The sequence below is a fragment of the Pan paniscus genome, chromosome 23 (assembly GCF_029289425.2).
Source record: "Pan paniscus chromosome 23, NHGRI_mPanPan1-v2.0_pri, whole genome shotgun sequence".
Classification (NCBI taxonomy): domain Eukaryota; kingdom Metazoa; phylum Chordata; class Mammalia; order Primates; family Hominidae; genus Pan; species Pan paniscus.
Window position 1 is genome coordinate 56,508,618 of NC_085927.1, and position 14,080 is coordinate 56,522,697.

The following is a 14,080-nucleotide window of genomic DNA, read 5'->3' on the forward strand; positions in this document are numbered from 1 at the left end:
GAGACGGAGTGTCGCTCTGTCGCTCGGGCTGGAGTGCAGTGGCATGATCTCGGCTCACTGCAACCTCCGCCTCCTGGGTTCAAGTGATTCTCCTGCCTCAGCCTCCCAAGTAGCTGGGACTACAGGCACCCGCCACCACGCCCAGCTAATTTTTTTTGTATTCTTAGTAGAGACGGGGTTTCACCTTATTGGCCAGGCTGGTCTGGAACTCCTGACCTCAGGCGATCTGCCCACCTCGGCCTCCCAAAGTGCTGGGATTACAGGCGGGAGCCACTGCGACTGGTCTCTTCTGTTTTGTTTTGTTTTGTCTTGTCTTGTTTCTTTTCTTTTCTTTCTCTTTTCCTCAATAACAACGATCCAGTGTCTGACATGGGCCACACACTGGCATGTGGGAGCGAGGCCGCCAGGGTCCTGTCCTTGAGGGGCAGGTGTGACTCGCCTAAGCCCACGCAGGACAGCGTGTGCGGCTGTAGGAGCCACAAAGCCAGGGGTGGGGAGAGCTCCGTGCTGGAGTCGGGAGGTCAGACCCCGGCCCCTCAGCAGTCTAGGCTTGGCGTGCCGCGCAGAGGAGCAGTGGGGGCTGTGTCTGTGTGGAAGAGCAGATGCCCCCTGCCACGTTTCCTGAATGCCTTTACCATAACGCAAGCCCGACCCTAGCCCTGACCCAGCGTAACTGCTGGTGGGAGGACAGGCCTCTCTGGACGCAGCAGGGCTGAGCTCTCCAACAGCAGCTCACTGTGGCCATCAGGTGGCATCACCAGGAGTGGGCAGAGCCAGATCTGATCAGACCCTTACCCCGACAATGCCCTGGAGCCCCTCTGGCTAGCACCCAGGACTCTAGGCTCATGAATGGGTAGGTGACCACTGTGAGCTCCTGTTGGACCCCTGGGCCTGGGTCCAGGTGCCGAGGCTCCAGAGCTGCAGTGCACTTGCGGCCCTGGACAGCTCCGGGGCAGGCCGCCCTCCACGGGGAGCCTGGGGGTGTGCACCTGGGTCTTGGTGTCCTGCATCTGCCCTGCTGTCCTTTTTTTTCAAGACAGCGTCTCAGTCTGTCTCACCCAGGCTGGAGTGCAGTGGCACGATCTCGGCTCACTGCAACCTCCATCCCCCGAGTTTAAGTGATTGTCTTGCCTCAGCCTCGGGAGTAGCTGGGATTACAGGGGTGCACCACCACACTCAGCTAATTTTTGTATTTTTAATAGAGACGAGGTTTCACCATGTTGGCCAGGCTGGTATTGAACCCCTGACATCATGATCCGCCCGCTTGGCCTCCCAAAGTGCTAGGATTCCAGGCGTGAGCCACTGCGCCCGGCCCCTGCTGTCCTTTTTTGTGACAACCAGTGTGGTTTGGGTTCTCGCAACCACCCTGAGATCACCACTGCCACTGGGCAGCGGTGACCCTGCCAGGTGTGGGCCAAGATGGCATTCCTGGCTCATCGGTGCCCACGTGTTCTTTTGCAGTGCTGACAAGGGACCTCAGCTTAGAGGGGCAGAGGCTGCCTGCTCCAAGCAAGGATGGCCCCAGCTGGGACTTGGGCTCTCTTGAGCTGAGCTGTCCCTCCTGGGTCGGCCACCACGTGGAGGAGGCCTGGGAGCTCAGTCCAGTCAGCCAAGGGGGTGGTCCTGGCCCTGCCCCTCCTCACACCTAGCATCTTTCAAGAATCAACAAGTTGTCCGGGCACGGTGGCTCACGCCTGTAATCCCAACACTTTGGGAGGCCGAGGCGGGTGAATCACTTGAGGTCAGGAGTTCGAGACCAGCCCAGCCAACATGGTGAAACCCCGTCTCTACCAAAAATACAAAATGTAGCCGCGTGTGGAGCTTGCAGTGAGCTGAGATCGCGCCACTGCACTCCAGCCTGGGCGACAGAGCAAGACTCTCTCTCAAATAAAAAAATTAAAATTAAAATTTAAAAAAATTAGCCAGGCGTGGTGGCAGGCGCCTGTAGTCCCAGCTACTCAGGGGGCTGAAGCAGGAGAATGGCGTGAACCCGGGAGGCAGAGCTGGCAGTGAGCCCAGATCATGTCGCTGCACTCCTGCCTGGGCGACAGAGCAAGACTCCATCTCAAAAATAAAATAAAATAAAATAAAATAAAAAATTTAGCCGGGTGTGGTGGTAGGCTCCCAGCTACTCGAGAGGCTGAGGCAGGAGAATCGCTTGAACCCGGGAGGTTGCAGTGAGCTGAGATCAAGCCATTGCACTCCAGCCTGGGCAACAGAGCAAGACTCCGTCTCAAAAAAAAGAATCAACAAGTTGAGAATTGGGGTCAAAAAGTCTGACTTGATTGATGAATTTCTGTGAAAATGTCCTACAAAGGCAAAAAACGAAACAAAGGCACAGCTTTATCAGTCCCTTTATAGCACAGATAGTACATGGAACTCTGACCCTGGGGCCCCTGCAGGGAGGGCCTGCCACGTCTGGTCTGGTCTGGCGGGCTGTGCACTGGGGGCAGCGAGACAGCCCCCAGCACTGGGAGGGGCACCCAGAGAGACCGGAACTCCCGACAGCTTTCGCTGCCCAGGGGGGTGCGTTAGTAGGTGTGTGGGGGCCGGCCCCGCCTCCCATCCCTGCATCTGTTGCCAGGTGGGGTCCTGGGGCGCAGTCAGGCCTGGCTCTTCTGAGGTCGTGTTTAGTAGGGGGACTGACCATGATTGTGTCAGGTGACAGTGCCGGGGAGAAAACGGAGCTGGTGGAGGGGAACCTGCGAGGTAGTGGCTGGGAGCCATCTGAGCAGCTGGTCATGGGAGGCCTCTCAGCAGGGATGGGCCGGGCGTGGGGGGGCACCCAGTTGAAGGAGGGCAGGTGGGAGGGGGTTTGGGGAGGGATTGCCATGGAGGGACCTCAGATTCGGTGTCAGGTGTGGGGAATTGGGGCAGAGGAGGCACAGTCCTGAAGTGTTTCAGGTGGGTCAAGAACAGCCCTGAGCCAGGCGGAGTTGGAGAGAGAAGTGAGGGGCATTGGATGGGGGGGTCCTAGCAGAGCTGAGGGGTCTTAGTGGGAGTGGGTGGGGCGCTGGCAGTGGGGCCCTCGCCTGGGGTTGAGACTCTGCAGCACGGATGGGCCCCAGGGGAGTGAGGCTGGGAGTATCCAGGGTGAGGACTGAGCGAGCAGCTGGACTCTCACATCCAGGCTCAGGGTGGAGGGTGCCAATCTGGGAGGTGGGAGGTGCCGGAACCATCACCCTGAGTAGACTGGCATAGCTGCAGAGCTCTAGATGGAGCAGGCTGCGTCCCCTGCCCTCAGGGCTCTACGTTGAACAGACTGTGTCCCCTGCTCTCAGGACTCTATGCTGGTATCAAGTTCTTCCTCATTGATTTCATCTTTAAACGCTGCCCGAGGCTGCGTGCCAAGTACGACACGCCCTATATCATCTGGAGGAGTCTCCCCACCGACCCGCAGCTCAAGGAGCGCTCCAGCGCCGCAGTCTCACGCAGGGTGAGCCCGGCCCCCAGCTGCGGGGGTGGGGGGATGGGGGGCCACGAAGCCGGGCATCCCCAGGCCCACAGTGCTCTGTTCACCTCCGGCTCATTTAGAGGCTGTTTCTTCAATTTTATAGAGTCCTTAAAATATGAGGGGTTTTTTTTTCCCTGTTACCACTGCGGTTTCTGAGGCTCATCCAGCCCCTCCCAAGCCCAGGGCAACACCTGGGGACTGGCCATGATGACTGAGAGCCAGCAGGCCTGGGAGTGACCACTCCATGGGGGTGCCCGGCCCCTGCCATCCCTGACAGTGAGGCTCTGGCGCTGAGACCAGGCAGCTTGAGAAGGGCCCCCTTGGAGCCACAGCCTGGCACTGGGCCATATTTCATTCACAGTCACAGGCCCTCCAGATGTGCAGCACGGCATCCCAGCCAGGACCACGGGGAATGAGCAGGCCTCGGTGCTCCCTTCGGGGCGGCTCAGATGAGTCAGGAGGGTTGCTGGGCTCTCCCCACTGAGGTGAGGTGGCCCTGCCTGGAAGAAGGAGCCGCTCTGGGCCGGAAGGGACCTCGGGAACATCTTCCCAAATTTGGATCCCAGCTTTTGGGGAGGTGTGCGTGCGGCCAGCACATCTGGGTGCTGCGGGCGTGGGCAGCGGGCCTGACCTCGACGCTGTTTGCCGTTGGCAGCTGCAGACGACCTCGTCACGGAGCTACGTACCCAGCGCACCGGCCGGCCTGGGTAAAGAGGAGGACGCCGGCCGCTTCCACAGCACCAAGAAGGGCAATTTCCACGAGATCTTCAATCTGACAGAAAACGAGCGTCCGCTGGCGGGTATGTGTGCCGTGAGTCTGAGGCCAGGCCGAGTGCAGGCACAGACTGAAGGCCCGTAGGGGGCGCTGTGGATGCAGGACGGGGTCGCCCTGTGACAGGCCAGAGGAGCCCTCAGGATGGCATTCACATCCCACTGCCCCAGGAGGAGTGCAGGAGCCGGGGGCCATGAGGACTCTGCGGGCTACAGGGGAGGAGGGCGTGCCCGTGGGGAGAGCCGCCCACGCTGCAGCACTCCCCCGACAGCAGGCGTGCAGGCAACACACTGGGGAGAGAGTCCAGGGCGAGGCCTCAGGGCCTGCAGGGCGCCGGCAGGGGGTCTGCCCCTGGTTCCATCGTGTCTGGAGAAACAAGAGCCACCAGGGGAGAGGTGACTCAGGATCCTGGGGACAGGTCAGCTTTCCCAAAGGGACCCCCTGTTAAACTAAACCGGGCAGCTCGAGGTGTGTGATGAGCGGCTGCAGAGGCAGCTGCGGAGAACTGAGCTTCGTCCTCTGCTGAGCCCTGGCCCTGCCGGTCTTGGAGGAGGTGTCCCAGCGCCCTGGCCCTGCCGGTCTTGGAGGAGGTGTCCCAGCGCCCTGGCCCTGCCGGTCTTGGAGGAGGTGTCCCAGCGCCCTGGCCCTGCCGGTCTTGGAGGTGGTGTCCCGGCCACACTGTGACTTCTGTTGCTCCCTGCTCTGCCTGGGTGCTTTTACTTTAAAAACACTGCCAGTGCCTGTTGAAGAGGAAACATCTGTTTTCCACCCTCTGGGGCCACCTCACTCTTGCCGGCACGCCTTCCTCTCACTGTGGGTGTGACGTGAGCGCAGTGGGCGGATGTCAGGATCTGAGAGTCAGGGCTCCTGGGTCCCAGCGTCAGGTCAGAGGCTGGGTACTTCCAGTGGAAAGTGTGACAGGCGGGCCTTCTCCCATTAGTGTGCGAGAATGGCTGGCGCTGCTGCCTCATCAACAGGGACCGGAAGATGCCCACGGACTACATCAGGAACGGGGTGCTCTACGTCACGGAGAAGTGAGTGCAGCCGTGGGGCCCTGTGTGGCTGCAGGGGAGGGGGCGCAGGAGGCTGCCTAGGCCCTGGGATGGCGTGGCTGGCCCAGTGCAGTTTTTCCTGAGTGGTGGCCGTGGCCTCTCCCACGCTCTGCTCTTGCCGGCTGTCTGGGCTCCCAGGGAAAAGGTGTTGTCTCCAAGCCGGACGTGGCCTGGGCTGTACTGCTGCCATCCCTCAGGCCGGCGGGGATGCTGTCTTCTCTGGGGCCCAAGCAGTTCATGGAGACGAGGGGCAGAGTCTCCCAAGGAGGGGACCGTGTGGGGACCTGCTGTTGCCGAGGCCCTGAGTCCTTGTTGCCCTGAGTGCCTCATGCAGAGCAGTGGCCGTGAGTGTCTCACTCAGAGCAGTGGCTGTGAATGTCTCATGCAGAGCAGTGGCCGTGAGTGTCTCACTCAGAGCAGTGGCCGTGAGTGTCTCACTCAGAGCAGTGGCTGTGAATGTCTCAGAGCAGTGGCCGTGTCTCACTCAGAGCAGTGGCCGTGAGTGTCTCAGAGCAGTGGCCGTGTCTCACGCAGAGCAGTGGCCGTGAGTGTCTCAGAGCAGTGGCTGTGAGTGTCTCAGAGCAGTGGCTGTGTCTCACGCAGAGCAGTGGCTGTGTCTCAGAGCAGTGGCCGTGAGTGTCTCAGAGCAGTGGCTGTGAGTGTCTCAGAGCAGTGGCTGTGTCTCACGCAGAGCAGTGGCTGTGTCTCAGAGCAGTGGCCGTGAGTGTCTCAGAGCAGTGGCTGTGAGTGTTTCACACGGAGCAGTGGCCGTGAGTGTCTCATATAGAGCAGTGGCCGTGAGTGTTTCACAGGTTCTGTGTCTGCTGGGAAGGGAGCACCACTGTCCATCCCACTGGGGGCTGAGAGGCAGCCCCGGGAGACCCCCACCTGGTGGGAGCGTGCTCTGGTTCAAGAGCCAGGCGACGCCTCTATCCGTTCCCCTTCCAGTTACTTGTGCTTCGAAAGCTCCAAATCTGGGTCCTCAAAGAGGAACAAAGTCATCAAGCTAGTGGACATCACGGACATCCAGAAGGTTGGTGCACCCACCCACCCCCACTAACCCCCGTGTTTTCTTCGTCACCTGACAGAGGCTGGCGAGGCTTTCCATATAGACCTCTGCCAGCCTCTGTCAGCATCTGGGCGCCGCGGCCACGCTGGCCGGCCATGGTCCGTTTCCTTGACTTGAGTCCCCACGTCCCTGTGGGTCCGCCCCTGCCCTGGGGTCCACTTGCCTGGACCGTGTGTCTCAAAATGGAGGGGCTGGGTTGGAGCCCAGGAGGTCAGGACCCAAGCCCCACTCTGGCTGCTGTGTTCCCCTTGTATCTGGGACCCTCCCCATAAAGAAAAGCACAGGGGCCCTGAGCCCCTGCCTCGGATGCAGGTTTTCAGGTGGGAGCTCAGATGGTCGCGCCCGCTCTGGGCATTTTCTCAGCATTTTACCGTCGCATAGAATGAGCAGGTGGGCGTGGCCAGAGGTGCCTGTGGTCCCTTGTTTTCTGGGGCAGGGAAGGCTCAGTGAGGCACTGGCAGGCACACTTGGCCCGAGTGGTCAGGGCCCCCAGCTCCCTCCCAGCTCCGAGCGTCCTGGGCATGTCCGCATTGGCACGGTGGGCACTCCCAGCCCCACGGCAGTTGTGGGTTATCTCTCCCACCCGGCTCTGGAAAAAAGTGTGCAGTCAGGTGACCAGAAGGGGTGAGTTCAGGGCTGGGGCCCTTTCAGCCTGCCTCTTGGGATTGGCGGTGCTGACAGATGGCCCTCCTGGTGCCAGGCCCTGAGAGCGAGTTCTGGGGCCGAGTGCCTACCGTCAGCCTCCTCAGGCCGGCTCGTCTCTGACCTTCCTCAGGCCAGCTGGCCGACGGTCTGGGCTGGGGTGGGACAGACCCTTTACAGGTCTGGTGTCTCGGCCACAAAGTGAGGAGGTGTCCACAGGCCCTTACCTTCTGTTGCTTGGAAGTCCCAGGTGCCCGTGGGCCCTGCTGCCTGTGTGCCCAGTGGAGGAGGATGCCCTGGGCCTGTGGAGGGCTGCGCCTCCCTGTCCCCAGGAGAGACCTGTGGTGACAGCCACGCTTTGCCTTTCAGTACAAGGTCCTGTCTGTCCTCCCAGGCTCAGGCATGGGGATTGCCGTGTCGACGCCATCCACCCAGAAAGTAGGTGCCGGGCGGGGGGCCGCCAGGGGGTTGGTGTGGGCCCAGGGGCCTGGCTCCGAGCAACCCTGGGACCAGCGTGGGGCAGACAGCCAGAGTTTTAGTTTGGGCAGCAGGGTCACAAAGCCGCCCCCTCCCTCGCAGCAGCTAGAGCCTGGGGCTGCGTCCAGGTTGGGTTGGAAATCTTGCTGGGGCCATCGAGTCACCGGACAGACAGGGATGTTGGGCACAGGGGTCCCCCGACTCAGTGACTTGGGAGGAGGGAGGCACAGGGCTAAAGCCTGGCTCCCCTCTGCCTCTTGGCTCTGTTCCCCTGAAGGCTGGAGCCTGGCTCCGGGTGGTGGGGGGACACCTGTCTTTTGCACCCAGACCCACGCGACTAGCGTGCTGGCCTGGGGCTGGTCTTGGACTTCGTCTCGGTCCTGGTCCTGGCGCCAGCCTGGCTGTGCCATGCTCACTGGTGGCATTTCTTCCCTGCCAGCCGCTCGTGTTTGGTGCCATGGTGCACAGGGATGAGGCCTTCGAGACCATTCTCAGCCAGTACATCAAGATCACCTCAGCGGCAGCGTCTGGCGGGGACAGCTAGTATTGACTTGCCCAGGACGTTGCTGGAATTTTCTTTTTCTTTTTCTTTTATTTTTTTTTTTTACGATTTGGTAGTGGAAACAATTGGACATCCTCATGAGCTTTTGCAATAATTCTCCTGGACCTGTGGTTCTATTGTGTTGACCTCTGCGTTTTATCGACCAAGAAGGGGCCAGGGCTCACAGGGACGGGGGTGCCCCACTCCCACAGGGCACGTCAGGTGCCTCTGAGGGCCACCCGCAGACTGGGGGAGGGGGCAGAGGCCCTCGGGGGCCCGTGGAGAAGACACACAGGACCCCTGGCCCTGCCCTTCTCCGTTCCAGCCTGGACAGAGAAACCTCTCCAGCCACCCCGAGAGGTTCTCGCAACCTTGTGTCCCGCTCTCCAGAGGCCAGAAGCTCGTCCACCACCAAAGCCATAGCTGAAGAGTGCGGGGCCCTTCCTTCTGGGGACAGAAAGATGTCGTCAAGGAGGGACATGGGGGCCTTTCACCAACCACCGAGAAACGGGCCTGGCGGTCCTCCTTCCTCTTACATGAGACCCTCCTGTGGCATTTGCCCTTGGTGCCGGGCTGGGGCCGGGCGCAGTGACCCTGCCTGCGCTCCACACTCGCTCCACGGGAACAGGGAGGGTGAGAAGGGCCCACCCCTCGCCTGCCCTCAGTGTCTTTGGTGGCACCTTCCTTGCTGGCCTCCAGGGCGCTCGGCACCGCGTCTGTAAGGGCCCGCCTGCTGCTCTCGGCCTGACACGCCGGCCAGGAGGTCTGTAGCTGGGGACCAGTAAGGGCACAGGATGGTGCAGGTAAAAGCACATCTTTCTCACACTTTGCTCTTTGGAAGGCCCAGGAGAACATCCGCGAAGGCTGTTGGAGGTGCTCTGAGCACTGTGGCATGTCTGGCACATGGCCCCCAGGCTGCGGTTGCCTGGGTTGGTTGGGGGAGGAAGTGGGGAGGAGTGTTCCAGGACCGTGGTGGCCCAGGCTGCAGCCGCCTTTGGGCCATCCGAGAGGCTCTGGCAGCCCCTGTGCTTTAGGGAGCAACCGTGAGCCGAGCCCAGAGGCCTGGGCCTGCACTGCCTGCAGCCGACATGTGACAGTGTTCCCTCCCCCGCGTGCCTAGCAGGTGCCAGTCCGGGCACAGACCACCCCCAGCCCCTGCCCCGCCCCAGGGAAGCCTGGGCTTCCCGGGAACAAGGTGGCATTTGTGGCGGGAGCGCCCACAGGCCTGGTTTGCTGGGGCCGCCTGCGCTGGGCTGAAGGGAGGGAAAGGCGGCTTGGGCCTCCTGGAAGGAGGTGGCCACCCCGTGGGCCTGCGTGTCTGCTGGGGCGGATCCCGCAGCTCCCTCAGCTTGTCCTGAGTCCCTTGGGTGTCGTTGAGATTGTTGTTTTTTGAAGAAACAGAAGATTATATTTTTTACAGAGAGCAAGCTGTTTTTCTTATTTTTGTATCCTTTTTCAGATGTAATTTTTACCTTTGCTCCGATCCTCATTTGCTGGTGTGGGTGAGGGATCCGGCGGCATGGGCTGGTTTAACCCCCTTCACGAGGGGCTGCAGAGTCACACGCTGGTGCCGGGGGTGCTTTGGGGGGAGCTGCGCCGATCACCAGATTAAGCACATGTCGTATCCCAGGCGGTGGAGCGGAGCCCCCGTGGCTCTGGACTGCGCGGACGTTGGCGTCAGGATGACCACACGGCGGCCTTTCCTGAATGGGGACAGAACCCGCTCTGAGCCGTGGGTCTGGCTCCTGTAGGGGACTGGCTCTCTTGGTGCACCAGGGGAGGGGGACATACCCCAGTGAACCCCACCTTGGCGCCTGAGGCAACACAGGGTGGGCACTGACCCACCCCCAGGGGCGGCTGCAGAGGCAGTGCCTGCAGACGATGGCCACACCTCTCTCCCCAGGGCCCGGCAGTGCCCAAGGGTGGGTCCGGGGCCTCGGGGCCAATGAGCGCCTCTTCCTAGGTGCTGGGATTCAGTCCCCAAACACAGCGGGAGGGGTCCCTGGGGCAGATGGGGCTTTACCAGCGTCGGGTGGTTTAGTTCGAGTCCCTTTTGTGGAGAAAGGGAGATGAAAACTGACCACGTGCCAGGTGTGGCCGCAGCCCCCCAGGGAGGGCCACATTCGGGGAGCGGGGGGTCGGGGGAGGGCCACCGACTGGCTCTGCTGCCAGCACGGGCCCCTCCCTGGAAGTCCTCGGGAGAGGAGCGCGGATCGGCACGGGCTCTGGGCTCCCCGTGGAGAGAAGCTGTAGTTTTTACCAAATTGTGTACATCTGGGCAGATGTTTAATTTCTGTGACTAATCACTGAACTAGATGAATGTTAAATTTTTTATGTCTGAAGCCTGAGTCTATTTTGGATCTGTAAATAATCATTGCCAGTGTGACTTTTGTTCAACAAAAGGATTGTACTGTATTAAGAACCGATGAAAAAAATTCTCCTGTAACATTTTTTTAAGAAAACTTTGTTTGTTTAAAGAAAAAGTATTGTATAAATTATAATTTTTATTTAAATAAACCTAAAATGCTTTGTGCTAAGGCTCAGGGCTGTCTGCCTCCTTGGCAGGGCCACATGCATTGTAGGCGGCCTGAGCCAGCTGGGCCACCAACCCCAGGCCCTCAGTGCCCCTGCCAGCCCGCCGCTCCCTGGGGCCCCACGGCTGCTGGCGGCGGGGCGTTCGGGTACTGATGCGGCCTGAGTGACGGCTGTGGGGTGAGGTGGGGCTGAGAAGCAGAGTCCTGTTGGACGTGGGCATTGGAGGCTGGGAGCAGGAGGCAGGGCCTGAGTTCCAGAAGACAGGAGGCCAGGTGGCGAGGGATGCGGCCTGCAGGAAGGGTACCCAGGGCTGGCACAGGGCGAAGTGGGGGAGGTTGAGGCAGAGGCAGCGCCTTGGGGTCAGGGGGCATGCAGGCTTTGGCCCCTCTCCACTTTGGTGTCCTGGCTGCCTGGGGGTTCTGGACATAGGGGTTTCCAGCAACACTTGGGGCTTGGTCCATCTGGATACTGAGACTAGACACAGAAGGGTGCAAGGACCTGCCTGGCTTTTGAAACCCCTGGAGTTGGGCATGAGCCTGTGCCAGGTGCACCTGGTGCTGCCTAGCCTCCTGTGCCTCAAGCCCACAGGAGCCCCCTTGGAGGCAGAGACCTCCCCAGGTTACACAGCAAGGGAGCTGGAGCCAGGCGGAAACTAGGTCTAGTGGGCCACGCCACCCTAAGGGACACAGCTTCGGAAAGTAGGACATATGCATACTCCATCGACATAGCCAGCCAGCCACTGATCCATCCATTCATCCACATCTGTCCGTCCGTCCGTCCGTCTGTCCATCCATCCATCCGTCCACCCACCCACCCACCCATCCATCCATCCATCCACCTACCCACCCATCCATCCATCCATCAATCCATCCGTCCATCCATCCATCCACCCACCCATCCATCCACCCACCCACCCACCCATTCATCCATCCACCCACCCATTCATCCATCCACCCACCCATTCATCCCTCCATCCATTCATCCATCCACCTACTCACTCATCCATCAATCCATCCACCCACCTATTCATCCACCCATCCATCCACCCACCCATCCATCCACCCACGCATCCATCCATCCATCCATCCACCCACCCACCTATCCATTCACCTACCCACCCATCCATCCATCATCCATCCATCCATCCATCCATCCACCCATCCACCCACCCACCCACCCACCCACCCATCCATCCACCCACCCACCCACCCACCCATCCATTCATCCATCCACCCACCCACCTATCCATCCACCCATCCATCCACCCACCTATCCATCCACCTATCTATCCATCCATCCATCCACCCACCTATTCATCCATCCATCCATCCATCCATCCATCCATCCATCCACCCACCCACCCACCCACCTATCCATCCATCCATCCATCCATCTACCCACCCACCCACCCACACATCCATCCACCCATCCACCCACCCACCCACCCACGCATCCATCCATCCATCCACCCACCCACCCACCCACCTATCCATCCACCTACCCATCCACCCACCCATCCATCCATCCACCCACCCACCTATCCATACACCTACCCATCCATCCATCCATCATCCACCTATCCATCCATCCATCCATCCATCCTTCCACCCACCCACCCACCTATCCATCCATCTACCCATCCATCCATCCATCCATCCATCCATCCATCCATCCACCCATCCACCCATCCACCCATCCACCCATTTACCCACCCACCCACCCAGCTAGCCAAGTCCTTGGTGCTGGGACACAGCAGTGATGGGCTAGGAACCTGCCAAACACACCCTCACATCCTTCCCAGGAACACATCCATGCTGTGGTGGCCACCGACCCCTTCCACCCACCCCTCTGTCCTCTGCAACAGGTCCTCCCCCAGCTTGCTCCTAACCCGGAACAAGGCTCAGACTTACCTAACCCGTTGGCAGCCCACACTGACCCCTCCACACAGACAGGGGGCAGTGTGGGCCCGTGGCAGGTGTCACTGGAGCCGGGCCATGGAGGAGGCGGAGGGGCCTCCCAGGGGCTTCTGAGTGCTCAAAAAGGCCAACCTTGTGGGAGACCACCCACCCTCGGCCCCCAGGCTCTATGCCTAAACCAACAACTTCCCTGTTTTGCATATATTTCACCATTTAGTGTCAATAAAGGTGCCTACATATACCTCTATCACCATTTACGGGTGATTGTGATAACTATTTCAGTGCAGCTGGTTTCCTTGGCAATCGTGCATGTTTTAATGCATGCATTTTACCTTACTCAGCGGCATCTCTCGGCTGTACCTGGCTACCAGAGGGGCTGTGCAACAAGGAAAGGTCACAAACCTGTGGGGCAGGCCTGGTGCCCTCTAGGACTTTTGTTCTGGGGGTGATGGGGCGCTGCAGAGCTTCCAGCAGAAGCTGGCACTCTGGCTGCAAATCAGAAGAGGGGTCACCCAGGGTGGGGGTGCATCAGGGAGAGTCCAGAGGGGAATGAAATTGTTAATGATTTTATTCTTGAACCAGGGGTTCTCTTCATAGGTACTTGCTATATGTTTTTAAATATTTACTGGATGAATGTAACGGATGAATGAGTAAATAAATCAGAGAGGGCCTCACGTGGACCAAAGTGAGCAACGCTGGGAACCCAGGGTTGTGGTCCATTCTGCTCGTCCTGCAGAACTCCAGGAGGCAGCATTCTATGGGCTTATGAGCTCCAGCAGTGTTTGGAGGACAGGGTTGGCCAGAGACTACAGGAGCCACAGACTAAGGGCACAGCCAAGGAAGGACCCCAAGACCCCGTCCTGTGTTGGTGTGAGCTGGGAAAGCCACCCAGGGAAAGGGCTGTGCAGCCACCCAGTGCTGCTGAAATCAGAAATCTGCCCTCAAAACCCCTGGAACCAGGAAGCCCAGCTCTGCCCTCCTCCTGGGGCCCTCGGGTCCACATCAGCGGGAAGGGAGACACCTGGGATCACAGAGGGGCAGCTGGGGTGGGGCTGGAGCCAAGAGGCAGTGATGGGCAGCTGACCACTCCCTCAGACAGGAGCTGGCCCAGGCCCCTGCCATCCTCTCTGCTCAACTCTCTACCAGATGTCACAGCTGGCATCGCAAGCTAGGGGAAATAGCTGGACCATGCACGATTGTAAAGAAGACATTCAGCTGTTACTATCTGTAAATGACATGATGACAGAAAACCCCGAAATTCACAGGTAAATCACCATCATAGGAGTGTGGAAACTGCTGGTACAAAATGAGTCAGGGGAGGCCGTGAGGAAGCTCTCGAAGACCTGCCTGGAGCAGAACTCACCCCAGAACCCTCGGGACCGCGACGAGGGCACCCGCCCAGTGACGGCCACTCATGCGGTGAACAGTACTGCCTCCTGCCAGGAGCTGCTGTGACTGTGAACTTCGTTCTAGAGCAGCTCACATGGACTTCTTTGCCTTTTAAAGTGTCGCCTTTATCGCGAACACCCCCCAAAATGCCTTCCAGCGTAGCACGCATATCCTGACTGCAATCCCCTTGCTGTTCCTGAATAAACTGTTTCTTAGGAGAGCACTCTGATGTC

The 14,080-nt window shown here is 59.7% G+C and overlaps 1 protein-coding gene across 7 annotated transcripts in view; it reads left to right on the forward strand.

Annotated features, from left to right (window-relative positions):
- The window catches only part of GRAMD4 (GRAM domain containing 4), a 140,511-nt gene that overhangs the window by 97,598 nt on the left and 28,833 nt on the right, over positions 1–14,080 (forward strand). For 4 of the 7 annotated variants that reach the window (XM_055106052.2, XM_063603157.1, XM_063603158.1 and 1 more), the window contains 6 exons: positions 3,282–3,436; positions 4,110–4,254; positions 5,167–5,260; positions 6,227–6,311; positions 7,359–7,427; positions 7,906–10,546. In XM_055106052.2, the coding sequence (XP_054962027.1) occupies positions 3,282–3,436; positions 4,110–4,254; positions 5,167–5,260; positions 6,227–6,311; positions 7,359–7,427; positions 7,906–8,010 (653 nt within the window). In that variant the 3' untranslated portion in view covers positions 8,011–10,546. Of the gene's footprint in view, positions 1–3,281; positions 3,437–4,109; positions 4,255–5,166; positions 5,261–6,226; positions 6,312–7,358; positions 7,428–7,905; positions 10,547–14,080 lie in introns of those variants that run through there. The other 3 variants (XM_063603159.1, XM_055106055.2, XM_055106053.2) reach the window with 2 other exon arrangements.